Below are 15,323 nucleotides of genomic sequence, written 5' to 3'. Positions count from 1 at the left end.
GAACGCGCCCGTCCCGCCCGCCCGTGCCGGAAGCGCGAGCGCGCGTGTATGTGTGTGTGTGTGTCTGTGTGTGTGTGTGTCTGTGACTGTGTGTGTGTGTGACTGTGTGTGTGTCTGTGTGTGTCTGTGTGTCTGTGTGTGTGTCTGTGTGTGTGTCTCCGCGCGAGTGCGCGCGCAGCCCCGTGCCCGCCCTTCCGCTTCCCGCCCGTGCTGCTGCTGCCGTCGCTCCGCGTCTCTGAGGGAAGGGCGCCCGCGGGGTGCGCTGGGGACGGGCTGCGCTGGGATAGACGGCGGGATAGACGGGCCGCGGTGGGATAGACGGACCGCGGCGGGATAGACGGACCGCAGCGGGATAGACGGACCGCAGCGGGGTGGGCGGGGCTCGGTGCTGGCGCTCGGCGCCCGCCGGCGCCCCGGGAGGGCCCGGGGAGGGGACGGGCTGTCAGCTCCATGGGTATCCCTGCCGTCCCACAGGCTCCCAGCCGGCCGCCAAGATGTCGTATATGCTGCCGCACTTGCACAATGGATGGCAGGTCGACCAGGCCATCCTGTCGGAGGAGGACCGGGTCGTGGTCATCCGCTTCGGGCACGACTGGGACCCCACGTGCATGAAGATGGATGAGGTCCTGTACAGCATCGCCGAGAAGGTAAACGGGAGCTTTCTGCTCCTGAGCTCAGTGTTCTCCATGGCTTGCTTGGAGCTTGGAGCAGCTTTTAACTGGGATTCCGCACAGGTATTCCATTTTTTGGTGGCAGCGGGAAAGCTGTGTGGTTTCACTTTCACGAGTGTCTCCTAAAGACTGCCCTGATGTTTGCAGTGGTCTGGGGGGTGGCAAGAGCATTGTAGGTGTTCGGAAATAGAGGTTGCTGCCTGTTAATAACCCGCCATTGAGCTGCCATCGGCATTCAGGCAGAAACAGTGCTGCTGCGACTCCAAGTAACCTAGCAATCTCACTTTACAGTGGAAATGTGTGGTACCTTCAGGTTTCTATCTGAATAACTTGAAAATTTAGTATAATTTTGGCTCTTAAAAATAATGAGGTGCTAAAATGTGCTGGATGGTGTTGATTAATCTGTCATTAATCTAATTCTGATTAATCTGTCAGTGATGTTATCCATGGACACCAGTAGCATTTCACTGAGTTGCATGGACTGAATTAATTTTTTAGAGCCGAACTCCACAGCTGTTTTCAGATGGAAACTGAATGATTATAAACAGCTGGTCACTTAAGAAAGATACATAGATAAGAAAAATTAGAATACACAATCAGTTATAATTTACCTTTTCATATATTTGCTAAAGGATTTGCGAAGCAGTAGATGTAGAATATTGACAGCTCTTTAACTGAACCACATGAAGAAAGAAGTAAAAAAATCTGAATTAGAAATGTAACTTGGGTAGGAAAAAGTGCCAGCTATCATAGAAGTCATAGAATGATCTGGGTTAGAAGGGACCTTAAAGATTGTCTCATTCCAGCTCTCCTGCTGTGTCTTGCACTAGACCAGGTTGCTCAGGGCCCCATCCAGCCTGGCCTTGAACACTGCCAAGAATGGGGCATCCACAACTTTGCTGCTTTCATAGAAAATTCTGTGCATGCTGCATAGATTGACATGGAGTTGTTTTTGTTGTTTATTTTGCCTTTGAAATTTTTAAAAATAACTTGTTTCTTGAAAATCCCCACAATTAAAGATCTACACCCACAGCCAGGGGTTAAGACGTATTAGAATGCAGTAAAGAGTTGTGATATGTTTTAATACAGTTGTTTTGTATTCAGCCTGGTGGGAGTGTTATGCTCAGATATTGTTAGTATGGATTTACAGTACTAACTTACTGTTAGTATGGTAGGATGCTTGGCAATTTGGCAGACCTGCTGGCAGCTAGGGGTGACTGGGGGAAGAAAGAACAGAGTAACTTCTTATTTAAAAATCTCCCTCTGCAGACATAGCAGGTTAAAGGGGGATATCCTACCTCATCTTCTTGCTTACAAGCCATGTTTGGATTTCTGCTGTTTTAAAGAGTGAGTAAAAGTTCCAATTGTACAGGTGTTTATTCTAGAGAATAATACAGAATGTTAACATGCCATAATTGCAGGCTACATTTGAAGACAATGTGGCTGTATTTTACATTTGTTACCCTGGTGCAATATCCTTTTAGACTGCAGCATGTTTTTGGGTAGCAGTAATATTTATCTGTACTTTATGATAGGAGAACAAGGTTTTCTTTTCAGTTTTCATGGGAAAAGAAACTAGAATGCTATATTAAAGTACATAGTAGATTGTTTTCCCTGAAATGTGCTCCACTTGGAGTTGATGGGGTTTTTTCCCCTAGAGTTACATGAAAAAGAAGCAAGGTTTCACTGAATGTCAAAACAAATCATAACTGTAAGATGTTAGAATTTTTTTTTTTTTGCTTTCTCAGGGTTTCAATCAAACATTGATTGAAACACGAATTGAGTTTCACAAATTTTGCCTTAAACACCTTCTCTAAAAATACACTTTTTATTTTCTTTAAAGGGAACTCATAAAAACCTATCCCTTAAAATACAAGGATTGGTTTCCTAAATTAATACAACTTGTTTAAGAAATGATTTATCTATTACTGAATATAAATCAGGTAACTGTTTTATTGGATCAGTGTGGGTTTAGGGAGGATTTTTCAAATGTGTATTTATTTAACCATAATCAGAAGTGTGAATAGCTGTGGCTTGTCATCAAACATTAGTTGTGCCTCTGCATTTCTGTTAAGTGAAAAGTGAAAGAGGAGAAGAAGGTGGGCAGGGAAAGAGGCAGTTATGAAAGAAGCATATAGGTATTTTAACTACTATTGTTTGTAATGAAAAGCTGAGCAAAATTAATCCATATACTGATCTCTGTAGTTTTCAAAATTATTAGCTGTCAGCACTGCTCTTGGCAGTACAATGTCTTTCTGTGTTCCCCTAGAAGTTTATATCTAAACTTACAGCATAATTAGCAAGGAAAAAAAAAATCAAATAAATATTGTCAGTACAGACTTTTGGGTTTGTACTTGCTCTGTTTATTTCAGTAATGCAAGCCTGCCAGCCACCTTCAATTCAGTCATTTGTTGCAAATGCTAGTCTCAGTTTCTGTATTTTCTTCCTATGAGTTTCTTGTCCATAAAGTAGTGTTCTGTTCTTCTAAACAGAAAAAAACACTGTCTAGAAACTGGTTAGAAAGATGAGAAAGTAGAATCTTGGATCTTGTTTCAGATTTCCTTAGATGTTTGGGCTGTAAGGTTTGCTTTCAAAGGCAGCTGTAATCTTAATAACTAAAAAAATAGGAGTATTACTTACCTCTGACATAAATTTCAAGAAACTTCACAATTTTGGTCATTCATCCTAGGCATTAATCTTAGTGTCAATCTCATGTTGTAGAAATGAATTTATGTATTTTTAGAAGGATATTGTTAATGAAAGAAGTCAGGGAGGAGAACTTCAGAGGACGAATGAGTCCCATGGCATATGATTTTTCTTACATCTGTTTCCTGTTTACTAGCAAAGTATGTAATCTTCATGAAGATAGGATACAGAATCTTTATCTGATGTTAAAAGTTTTGTAGATTTCTCTGCTTTATAGTCTTGAGCCATTCAATGTAAAGATTTCATAGGAGTCCTCGGGCAGATACAGTTTTATGAAGTATTTAAACAGCCTGGGACAGTGGCTAGGCAGTAATGTACTTCTGGGTTTTCTACAAGCATGTTCAGCCATGTGGGTTCATTAGCCTGATCTATGAAACTACAATCACTGGGGAGAAGAGGGGAAAGCCAGCAAAACTGAAGCCCAGCCTGTGAAAGCAAGTCATACAATTTTTAATCCATGCTGCAGTTAGACTTAGGTTTCCTGCTCTACCCTGTCCCCATGGAACAGCAGCTACAATAGCCTGGTAAGGCAGAGGAAGTTTAGGATTCAAAGACAGGTAAGGGAAGCCAGGAGTGTCAGAAATAGTTAATATCTGTCTCTGAAAATGCTTTTATGTTCAGTTGTTGCACAAGTGAGGTGCTGCCCAGAAGGTGTCTCACTAGGGTTTTGATCTTGTATTTCTTCAGAAAACAGTTGACTTGCTGCAACAAATTGACTGTATTTAGTGTATGTTATGGGGTTAAGCACTTTCAGAATAAACTTGTGTTATTATGTGTTCAATTTCTAAAATAATACAAGTTTTTTTCATAGGAAAATTAAAGGAAAATTTTGATTTATATTAACAAATTTGGTATAATCTCCCTTGTAACTACTGCAACTGCTTGTACTTAGTTGGATTTGCATGTTTAGAGTTGTATTTTGTTCTTATTCTAGGGTGTCCATCCTGTATCCTCAGATACAACTCTCAAGTCAGATAGAAAACTTGTTAGCAACTGCTGCCTTGACAGGGTAGCAAAGCTGGTTTTGTGCAGGAATGTAGGTTTCCAACTGACACCTCTGTCTGAGCAATGGATTCACATCCCAACAGGGAGAGGTTAAATAAAACCGCGCACATCCATAGCAGTCTGAATCCGTAAACAGTTCCACTGTTTTTGCTTAAATCAAAGCTTTTTTTGTGAATTAGAGCTGGCTGTGTGTGAAGCCAGCTCAGATGCTGCTCTGTTCTGCTGCTGTCTTGGCTCCAATATTGTGTCTGAGACCGGAACTGCTTCTTCAGGCTCTAAAACCGGTCAATACTGTGCAAAAAGAGACATCTGAGTCTCTGGAAGGTTTGTCTTGTGTTGAAATGAAATGCTTCTTGGTGACAAGCTTGCCCACCCTGGCACAATAAACTGCCCAGCCCCTAAACATTACATAGGCCATGGAGAGGGTGATCAGTTCTGCTGCATCACTCTCTCCCATATATAGTCCTCCTCCTTAGGCCTGAATTCCCATTTCCTGCTGCTATCCTTGACAGCCAGTGTCCAAACTCAACAAAGCACACCCTCATTCAATGTGCTTGTAAGCTGACTTGTTTTGGAGTGGTGATCTTGCCAAATTTGAAATTAGGAAGGCGAGGGGTAAAGAACAGAACTGCTTTTAAAGTTTTGAATTCAATTTTGAGTCCAGCTTTAAGGTCTGCTTCAGATTTAATATGAGCTTATCAGCAGGTGACTGTCATCGGTTTCACTTCTATAAAAGGTCAAATAGAAGGAAGATTTAATTAAATGTCTTGGATGCTTGGATCCTGGTGATGACTTGCATATGTGCTCTGCAAAGGTGATTCAGTGTCAGGGTCTGCTGGCAAGACCCCAACAGTGTGAAAGTCCTTTTTCCCCCAGCCCGGCAGCTGAAGAAGAGGTCTGGAATGCGTGAAGCCGAGTTTTCAAGGTTGTTTATTTTTCCTTACTTATAATAGCTTCTCTCTGACCTGCCGAGGTCCAGCTAGCACAGAAGCCGTGGCAGTCTCCCCTGAGCCCCGGGCGTCTCCCACATTATATGCTCAAAACTATGTGCACTGTGTTTACAGTTCCTGTACCAATACCTAAGATCTATGTTGGACAGTGTGTCCCTATCCTAAACCAATAGAAAAGTGTCACCATCACACCAAGACATGGAGGAAAAGAAGAAGGAAGAAAAGGCTAGGGCATGCCCAGATTCCTCCATCTTGTACCCCTGAATTTCATTCTAAAAAACCCCCAGTATTCTACTTTTCCACCCTCTGTCAATTTCCCTATTACACTACTCGAACCCTTCTGGCTTGTAATTCCTCATATATGGTTGGCAGCCTCTCCCATGGGCTAAAATCAAAGCCACAGGTGTTTTTGACACCCGGGCCAGCTAGAGGGATGTTCTGGACTCTGACAATCCAGTTTTTTTAGTAAGATTTATATAACAAATTAAGACTTGTATAGTCTGTTTCTCCTGTATGAAATTGTAAGCTGTTGATGATCACTGCTCGTGACAAGGATTTCTGCTTCTGCAGCAGCTCAACTAAATTAAATGTATATAATGCAAAACTAATTTTAAAAGGTTTTTTGTTCCAGTATTATCTGGAGTACAGAGTTCTTGGAAGTAAAATTTTGGTTTAGGAGTGCGTATGGAATGGTAGTCTGGTGCAACATGTAAATCTCCTTGGACTAATCTTTTACCGGACAAAACAGGTCCTAAGGATGTTTTATTAATGCTAGGTTTACCTTAAAATAATTTTGCAAATTACAAATTAAGTAATTGTTCAAAGATGGTGTGCTCTGTGAAAATTGCTGAGTGTGTTGTAGAAATTTCCCCACATGGTAAAGGTGTGCTGCTGATGCTAAAAATGCCAGCAGGATGGAAGAAGTAATGATAGGATAAAATGAAAATGGCTCCTTGGGTGTTTTGTTTTCTAAAAAAAGAACCAAAACCCCCACAATTGTCTTTTGCCTTCCAGGGCTCACCAGGGAGTAGCTTCAGTCACTTCTCAGCTAAATTGTGTTGCCTCTGAACATCCCATTAAGGTTCTTAGAAGTCTTTAATGTAACATTGAAATGGGTGTGAAGGATCCCTTCAGAGGGTTTAATATTATGACTATTTTAGTTTACAAGGCTTTACCTCCTTCCTGATTTAGAATATGGCTTAAACAGGATGCTTTCATTAGAATGTGGACTGAACCTAGCACTATAACTGGCTCCATAAAAGCACAGTAAAAACTCTAAATGCTTTAGAAGAGATTTTCCTTTCTTTGCTAGTAATACTTATGTCCTTGAAGTGTGATTATTTTTTATAATTTTGAAACTGTCTTGAAGCATAAGTCCATAAACATTTATTTACTCTGCTTTTCTGAGGGTTTTTTGGTAAATAAATATCTCCATACTTTCTCAGTAAAGTGCCTGCTAGGATGTCTACTTACCGAATCACAATATCTATCATATTTTTCTCATACAAATGAATCCTCCTCTGTGAACTAAAATAAAATATTGTTTCATCAGGCAGATATTGTACTCATCATAGCATTTCCAGACTTTTGATAGCAAAATTACCAGGTGGGAAATACTGTCATGAACAGTGCATTCGTCATAGATATTAGACCTTTTTTGTTAACCTCAGGCTGGTAATTCTGGGCAGTCAAATGGGAGGGACCAAACTTTTGTTAGGAGGTAACTGAGGATGGAGAGGCACAATTGTGCACTCTTGGTGTAGTGCAAAAGCATTTGATAATATACCTTACAGTTAAATGTTTGTGCAATTTGGGTGACTTCTGACTTAGAATGTAATGTGTGTGAGTGTGTTAATTTCTCCTGTGCACTTATGAGCTAAGTTTAGAAACCTAAACTTCCCCTAATTCCACTTAATGACAAGTGTGCTACATCTAGGAAACAAACATGTGACATGGTTTTCTTGCGGGATGAAGGCATTGACTGTGACAGTAGAGGGGAGGGATTCTTTTGCATCTGAGTAATTCTGCAAAATGAAAGCCAGTTTTACCAGAATTGTCCAGACAATAGCTTCTCATCAAGGTCTTATTTCTTTAGCAGCTACACTTAAGTTTTAGCTTTGCACCTCGCAAAGAAAGCTACCAGTTTTTAAATTAAAAGTTTCCTCTTCATTTAATGAGTCTTTTTAGACAAATTGGATGTTATTGAGGGGGGAAAATGCTTGGAGGCAGGCACCAGGGCATTGTAGATCATTAATTTTCTGAAGTCTATAAGCAGCTGATGACAAAGGCAAAATGTGTGTCAGCTTGGCTTGCACAAAGCAACTATTCTACTTGTTTAGAGCTGTGCATGTCACTGTGAGTTCTCAGTTCTATATAAAGGGCATTTGTTTCTCTGGATGTTGATTTAGCATAGTATCTTTCCGGTTGACACTGGATGTGAAATGAGCTTCTTGGCTGTATTGAAAAATATTTTTCATGTTAATTGGTTGTTGTGATTAACAATAAAAGCAAGGCTGTTTATTCTGATTTTATGACTTAATAATTTGGAAAATATATGTTACAATAATAAAAGCTTATGTCTTTTAATTGGTAACATATATTGCTTTTGTATTTTCTGTTTTCTTCTGTTTAGGTTAAAAACTTCGCTGTTATTTATCTTGTGGATATCACTGAAGTACCAGACTTCAACAAGATGTACGAGTTGTATGACCCCTGTACCGTCATGTTTTTCTTCAGGTATGTGATGGTTATGGAGTATAACTAATTTAAACTTTCTGTTTGTCAAATAGAGTGTCTCAGCAGATCATTTCCAAATGCATAATAGCACACTGATGCCTATATTTACATTGCTCTACAGAAGCGTAAACTGATTTTATAGGAAAATGGCTTGTTTTCCAATTAGCCTGGTAACAGTAGTAACATAGCAGTCAAGTTTGCCAATCTTGCTTTCAAGATAAATCAAAAGTAATAAAATTTTTTTGGAGTTAAGGTTTCTGCATTGGTGAGATAAAATGTTCTACTGACAAGCATGGACATCTCTCTGGAGATAGACAGTAGTGGGAAAGAAATACAAACAGTAAGGAATGTGCTGAAGGATAATTGCATTGAGTAACCATTTTGGGGACGTGTTTGGAGTCCTTATTCTTGCTTTAAAAATTGGCAGTAAAATGTCAGTTTTAAGTGAGAGGACTAAACTATAACATAAACAGGCTTGTTTTGCAAGCCTGTTTATGTTATAAGGACTTCCTTTGATCCTACAAAGCATTTGGAGTGGGGTATAAAACTTCTTGCTGAATTATAATACCATATTAACCTGTTTTTTTTGTTCTTCCTCTTTGAAGGAACAAACACATCATGATTGATTTAGGTACAGGTAATAACAACAAGATCAACTGGGCAATGGAAGATAAACAGGAGATGATTGACATTATAGAAACTGTTTATAGAGGAGCCCGCAAAGGTCGAGGTTTGGTGGTATCACCAAAAGATTATTCCACTAAATACAGATATTGATGTTTCTTTGGGCTGCCTTTTTTCTTAATCCTGTGTTCAGTTAAATTTATTTCTTTGTATGTGTGTACATATATGTATATTAAAAGAAAAAAAAAGTACAAGTCCTTGAATATTGAGCATAATTCGAATTATTTAAAAGGTTTGAATTCTGTTTGAGAAGTAGAAAACTCAAAGCCTGGAACTGTCTTGAATATTACTGCAGTAATATTGTAGCTGAATTTTTGGGTTTTCTTTTTTAAAGATTGTCCTTTGTTGTCTCTTTGGTATTACATATTTTTTGTACACAAAAAGTCTGTTTGCAGAAAAACATTTTAAATGGTTTAATTTGCTTTTATTACACAAATAGCTGGGAAAACTATACTATAGTTTTTTAAAAGAATAAAGTGAGTTCCACTTATTCACCTTAATTTTTTTCAGCTAATGAAAATTGACAATGAATACATATGTAATTGGGTGCAAGTCCATAATGTTGAAGATGACTTCTGTTGGGATTTCCTTGCATATCATACTAGTCCCCTGTATCCATTAAAAATGTGAATAAAACAAGGTACATTTATTAGTATTTAGCAAAACCCAGAGAAAACATCTCCTGTGACTTTGCTCACCACCACACCTCCATCAGCCTGATGGACTTGTAGTGCCAGACTCCTTTTCCATGGTGGCTGTGCACTCACTTTGAAGCACTTGGTGAATTCTGCAGTGCCAAAGCATAACTGCACTTCTGGAGCTGGCTGTAGACAGCAGGTGAGGAAACCAAAACCTGTGCTGTCACTTGACCTCCAGTTTGCCTAATAATATACCAAAATGCACATGAACTTGGGAGACTTGGATTGGATTCCACTGTGGCATAGCTTTTGAAATTTCCATTTGCATTTCTGACAACTTTTATGGCAATGGAGTTGATATTGTGTGGGGACTTGTTTGTTTTTTAAACTGATACATGCATGTTTACAAGATTAATTAAAACCAAACCAGGCTAGCTCCTTTCTCCAGAAAGGAGAAATCAAATTTGTTACAAGACAAAGAATTTAGTTCTACTACCAAATGTGTTGTAGAGGATTTAGAAAGTGTGAAGAAAGTAAAACAAAAGGGTCTCAATTTCTGCTGAAGTTAATCTGGTTTAGAGTGGTTCTTGATTTTGGAATAATATATGTTGGAAAGGAATGTCAGCCTCCTAGTCATAATAGGTTTCACATGGTCAGGTTGCCTAGAATTGTGTCCAGTGTTGAGCATCTTGGACTAGAAGATCTTCAAGATGTCTTCCAACTTTGATGATTCCTTGTTCTCTAAAGATGGAGATTCTTCAGCCTTTCTGGAAGGCCTGTTCTGTTGGTTGAGCACCTTCATAATTGAAAAAGGTGTTCCTTGCACCTAGCTGGAATTTTCTGTGTTTCAGCTTGTGTTGAGTAAGCCTGGTGTACACCACCTTCAACAAGTCTGTTCCCTGTGTTCTGCCATGGTGTCCTGGTTGACAGCAAGAAGCCATGGTCCTTTCTTAAGGCTGGACTAACAGATTTCTCTCAAGCCGTGTATCTGCTATACTCTATCCTGGTGGCTCTATTTTACTTCCCTCACACCACTGCATCTCTTAAACTGGGCAGCCCCTAAACTGACAGAATATTGTGGGTGTTACCTCCCGGCGAGGTGAATGGAGGGGGAATTACTTGCTGGCCCCACTTTGTGCTCATTGTGACCAGTGTGTTGCTGCAGCCCTTGCTGCCTGGGCGTCCTGCTCACTTAGTCAACCTTTCCTCCAGATGCCTTTCCTGCAAAGTTTGCCAGCCAGCCTCTCACACCTGCCCAGCTTGGCAAGGTCTTGTTGGGCCACTTCTCCAGCCTGTCCTCCAGCATACCAACCTCTCCACCCAGTCTGACAGTACGTGCAAGTCTACACTGATTAAAGCATTATTTGGAATGATTTCTTGGTATTAATGAAGGCTGTAATAAAAGCATTTTGCCTTCATTAGCTGAGGTATTCTGTTAACCTGGCAACGCTTCAGTTTCCACATTTATGGTAAAAGGTTTCCATTATATTTCAAATTAAATCTTCCCTGCAAAGACTACAGTGTTCTGGTGTACAACCATTTTAACTTCAGTGCAGATGTCCTGTTTTCTGACTACCAATTTCTTCTGGACATGACTGGCAACTAGAATTCCTCATCTATTTTCAGGTCTTTAAATAAAATAAACTTTTTATTTAATAAATATTTTATTAAAATAATAATTAGTAATTAATATTTTATTAATAAACTGTTTTCATCAAAACAGCTAACATTAAAGAACTGAAATTGTCACAATATAAATATCTGGGTGATGTTACCTGCACTGGTGTGCACAGCTTTGGGTGGGCTTGTGAAAAGAACAAAAACCGAGCAGTTGTAGCATACAAATACTGCCGTTTTTTTAGTACAGAATGGTTTATTCTAAGAACATATAAGCTAAAAAGGCAACAAATCTTACTGTTTTAATTTTAAAATAAACACATTTTCATACATTGAAAACATTTGTGATTGGGTAAGTTCATATATAGGATATAGTTTTCTATCCAAAATAATGGTTTTGCCTTCTCTGAAACCAACAGTTCTTTTTCAGTTCCAGGAAATAGATTGTCCACTTATATGAACAAACCCAGCTTTTTTTTTTTTTTTCCTGGGGCAATAGTTAAAAATTTTTTTCAAGGTTCTGTTATGACATGATAAAAACACATTTGTTTTCCCTCAACATTTTTTGTCAGTGTGACACTTGACTGTAAAATCTTGGAGTCAGTGCTATGCTGTTCTGCCCTTAATCTTCCTTTAACACATCTTCATTTCAGTGCTGCAAAGATCCAGTGAATAAGTAGGATAGTGATTTATTAATTAATGTGATTCAGCATGGAGATAGGAAGATCTCTGTACAGTTAAATACATCTTTGTGGATCATCTTTCTGAAATTTTCAGAAATTATTGCGTACCTTGCGCAAAAGGCATGAGAATGAACAGATACCTAAATTACTTCAAAATGTTTGCAGACATTCCTGTCTTTCACTGGGTAAGAAGTTCAATGACAAGAATAATTGATGTGTCTCAATTTGAATTAGGAAAGTGTGCAACAACGAGAAGACAACATCACTTGCATCCACAGAACAGGGAAGCAGTGTTGCCTCTTAAATAATAAGAATACAGAGTCAGGCATCTATCAGGGAGAGGGCTGGCATTTGCAACAAACAAATAAAATCCAAAACAATCCTGAAATGTAGCATGATTTGATTTTATATTGTGAAGTGATTGACAATAGTTTACTGCTGTGTCTGGGGTGAGTGCATGCGAGAGATGTGCTCCAGGCCACACTGGGAAGCTGTAGCAGGTTTAAAAGCACAGGTACATAAATTTATACCAGCAAGAATCCTCAGCTAGGTCAGCATACCTGAGGGGCAGGAATGGTGGGCAGGAACACTTCAAGCCACACACATGGATGGACAGCCTCGGTTTACATACTTGGTAAGTTAGCACTGCCCCCTTATATATTGCACTCAGCTGGAACAGAGGCAGCAAGATGCAGTTTTTCTTTTGTGAAAATAATCACATTCTCTGTCTTGCGGCAAAAAAAAAAAATTCCAAGGTATATTAAATATGTTTTTAACAAGTACACTTTCAAATCCGAGAAAATGCAGGTCTACTAAATATGTAAACACCATTACTCGCCCATCACTCAAAACTAAATGGAAATTTATAAAACACAGAAAATCTTAAGTAAATGTCTTTACTCCCAAGTCTTCATCACTGTTTTCTACCCCAGCCTCTGTCATCAGGTCAGCAACACGCTTCTCAAGGTCACTGATGTGCTTGCCCATTTCTTCTGGTAAAAAGTTAAAGATAACTTTTATAAATAAGAGTTCTGCAATTTTACAGGTTTTTTCCTCCGTAAGAAGAACAAGCAGCTTTCTTCCAGATACGTCAGCCTTTTACTTGTTAATGGTTAATGCAAGATGAAGCATACACAAGGTGGTATTGTCAGAACACAATCCCACGTTCTTTTGTGACAGATAAGCATTCAAATTCTTAGTATCGAAAGCCTTTGCAAGTACTCATGAGTGAACTGTGTTATGAGATTGTTGTCTTTCTGAGGAACTTTTTTAGGTGATACCATACAGGTAACCCACAGAATCAGGATATGAGTGCTACTCAAACATGGTCAAGTTTCTGGGGAAAAAAAAAAAGAAAAAAAAAAAAAAAGCAGAGGTAGTTTCTGTAAGCACATCTAACAAGAAAGCTCAGAGCCCCTTCAGGTCTGATTTTCATCTTTTGAGGGCTCACCTTGTCATACTCAGGCCAACAGCTGCTTTTAAACCGTGGCTCATTTGAGTGCATTTTTGGAAATGGATGCTTTTTAAAATGCACCTTCAAAATCTTTACACATAATTCAATGCTTATTTTATTTGAAAGCCAGAATTGCTGCACAGAGGCTACCTTACTACTTGTAGTGAAACAGTTTTTAGCTTTTCCTTCTTAGAAAAAGGGATCTATAAACAGGAGGGCGAGGAAGTCAGATGCCTTTACGTCATAGGTGTTTACCCACACCACACATTTTACGCTAATTTGGTGTTTAAAAAAAGAAGCCCATCCCACTGTTAGAAGCAAAGACCTCGCCCACACTCATCAGCGCGCGGGGGGCCCCAGCCGCGGGATCCCAAACCCAGCCGCGGTACCCCACGTTCCAAAGAGGATATTTCTCAGCGTCAACTTCTCCGTCAGAGCCTCAAAATTCTCCTGCAGCCGGCAGAGCAGATTTTCCGCCTGCGGGGGAGGAAGGGAATATAAGCCCGGGGGAAGCAGAAGGCAGGGGCCCCGCAGCCAGGGCCCCGCGGCCGGTCGCTCACCAGCTGCGGCAGCTCCGCGGCTCCCCGCGGCTCGGCGGCCGCCATCGGCTCCGGCTGCGCGGGGCGGGCAGAGCGCACGGCCCCGCCCGCAGCGCTCCGCGGGGAGCCGGGAAACCCTTACCTGCCAGTCCTCTGTTCGCTGAGGCAATCGTCCTTCCGCGCGGCATAACTAAATTAGAATGGCGAGGTTTGATCTTAAGAGGTCTTAATTTTTTTTTTTTTTTTAATGTTTGCTTCCTTTTCCCTCGTGCAATTAGTTTTGTGAGATGGAGTGGTAAAAATACTGTGGTGGTTGAAGTTCCTTGCATTGCAGTGTCGAGCGAGACAACATCAAAGGCATCAGCAAGAGTTGTATGGTGCCTCTTGCAGCACCAGCATCTAGGTCATCCCTGGCTTTTGGGCTGCACAGCGTAAAAAAGCTCCCGGTGCATCTATTGCAGAGGTGTCTTTCTTCTGGATGCTGGTACTGTTGCCGGATGTAAATGAAGAGGTTTTCAGTTTACTGTGTCTGTAGGGTTAGGAGCATATCACTGTTGGGCAATAAATTACCTTAGTAAATTACTTTGAGTAATTACATACACTAGATACGCCAAATACGTGTCTTCATCCACAAAAAATTTCTGAGCTGGGAATTACTTCAGTTGCTGTAAGCCTACCACTTAGAATCTTTCATAATAAACTTAATTGTTTTCCTTCATGACCTTCCCCACCTCATTTGAGAGGGTGTGTTAATCTCTGAGGTAAAATTCTGGCATCAACGCAAACCTCCACATTGCTACCTGATTCCCATAATCGTAGTGTCTCTGTACAGCCTTATTTTTTCCTACTCTTGCAGGTAGTCCTTGTTGTAGAAAAAAATTAAGCACATTTTGCAAAGCTTGAGCATTCTAGCAGTATTACTGCTCTAGAAAGCTTCTAGATAAACAATTTGAACAATATTATGCATGTAGATAGGGTTTGCTTTTGTATGTAGCCACTAGCTTCAACCATACAGCCTTTTTGTTCTGTTGCGTAAGGAACAAATGGTGCTTCTTACCTGTTTATTTGTCAATAAAAATTCTTTCCTTTAAGGCTAGGTAGTAGCAGTAAGTAGAGCTGTAGTATTTTTGCATTTTTACTTCTGATAAGAGCCATAGTCTTCCTGGCTTTCCCTCCTTCCAGAAGAGCTAAAAATCTCTCTCAAGCAATAGTATTTTTCCCCCAGAGGCAAAGTGGCTCTGTCTGCTTGTGCCCAGTTGAACAGAGCCACAGAGTCCTATTTGTACTGAAGAGTTTGCAAGGATAAAGAACCAGCTGGAAATGCAGAGGAACAAGCATTATACAACAAACCAATTTGCAGGAATCCCACTACATCTTTGTAGTGCCACATTTTAGCAATCGCCAGGTTAGAGTTCAACTGAAAACAAACATGACTTCATAAAAGCTTTCTGTAATTAGCTCCTCATTTTTGTGAGGTAGGTAGGTGTGGTCAAAAGAAAAAAAAAATACTATCTAGCTGGCACAGCAATGAAGGACAGGCAAATAAAAGTGTGAAAGAGACTGAAAAAATATTTACCGTGCATTTCCCCCTTCAAAGGTCTTGTTCTTTTACTTTGTGGGCTCAGCTGATGTGAATGGCTC

At 40.1% G+C, this 15,323-nt stretch overlaps 2 protein-coding genes across 3 annotated transcripts; one reads left to right on the top strand and one right to left on the bottom strand.

Moving 5' to 3' along the window:
- The first annotated feature begins 105 nt into the window (after positions 1 to 105).
- TXNL4A (thioredoxin like 4A) lies at positions 106 to 8,955 on the top strand. 2 transcript variants are annotated; one of them, XM_030265614.4, is made up of 4 exons: positions 106 to 257; positions 475 to 647; positions 7,965 to 8,068; positions 8,674 to 8,955. In XM_030265614.4, the coding sequence occupies exons 2-4, from the start codon at positions 495 to 497 to the stop codon at positions 8,843 to 8,845; spliced, it is 429 nt and encodes a 142-aa protein (XP_030121474.1). In that variant the 5' UTR covers positions 106 to 257; positions 475 to 494; the 3' UTR covers positions 8,846 to 8,955. The 2 variants fall into 2 exon arrangements, with proteins under 2 accessions (XP_030121474.1, XP_072780307.1); XM_072924206.1 differs by lacking the exons at positions 106 to 257; positions 475 to 647 and adding an exon at positions 1,930 to 2,018.
- On the bottom strand, positions 8,672 to 13,814 carry HSBP1L1 (heat shock factor binding protein 1 like 1). Its single transcript, XM_030265615.4, has 3 exons — positions 13,704 to 13,814; positions 13,554 to 13,620; positions 8,672 to 12,685 (listed from the first exon to the last, which is right to left on the bottom strand). The coding sequence occupies exons 1-3, from the start codon at positions 13,746 to 13,748 to the stop codon at positions 12,573 to 12,575; spliced, it is 225 nt and encodes a 74-aa protein (XP_030121475.4). The 5' UTR covers positions 13,749 to 13,814; the 3' UTR covers positions 8,672 to 12,572.
- Positions 13,815 to 15,323: the final 1,509 nt, after the last annotated feature.

This window comes from Taeniopygia guttata, chromosome 2, assembly GCF_048771995.1.
Source record: "Taeniopygia guttata chromosome 2, bTaeGut7.mat, whole genome shotgun sequence".
Taxonomy (NCBI): domain Eukaryota; kingdom Metazoa; phylum Chordata; class Aves; order Passeriformes; family Estrildidae; genus Taeniopygia; species Taeniopygia guttata.
This window is presented reverse-complemented; position numbering and strand designations above follow the sequence as displayed.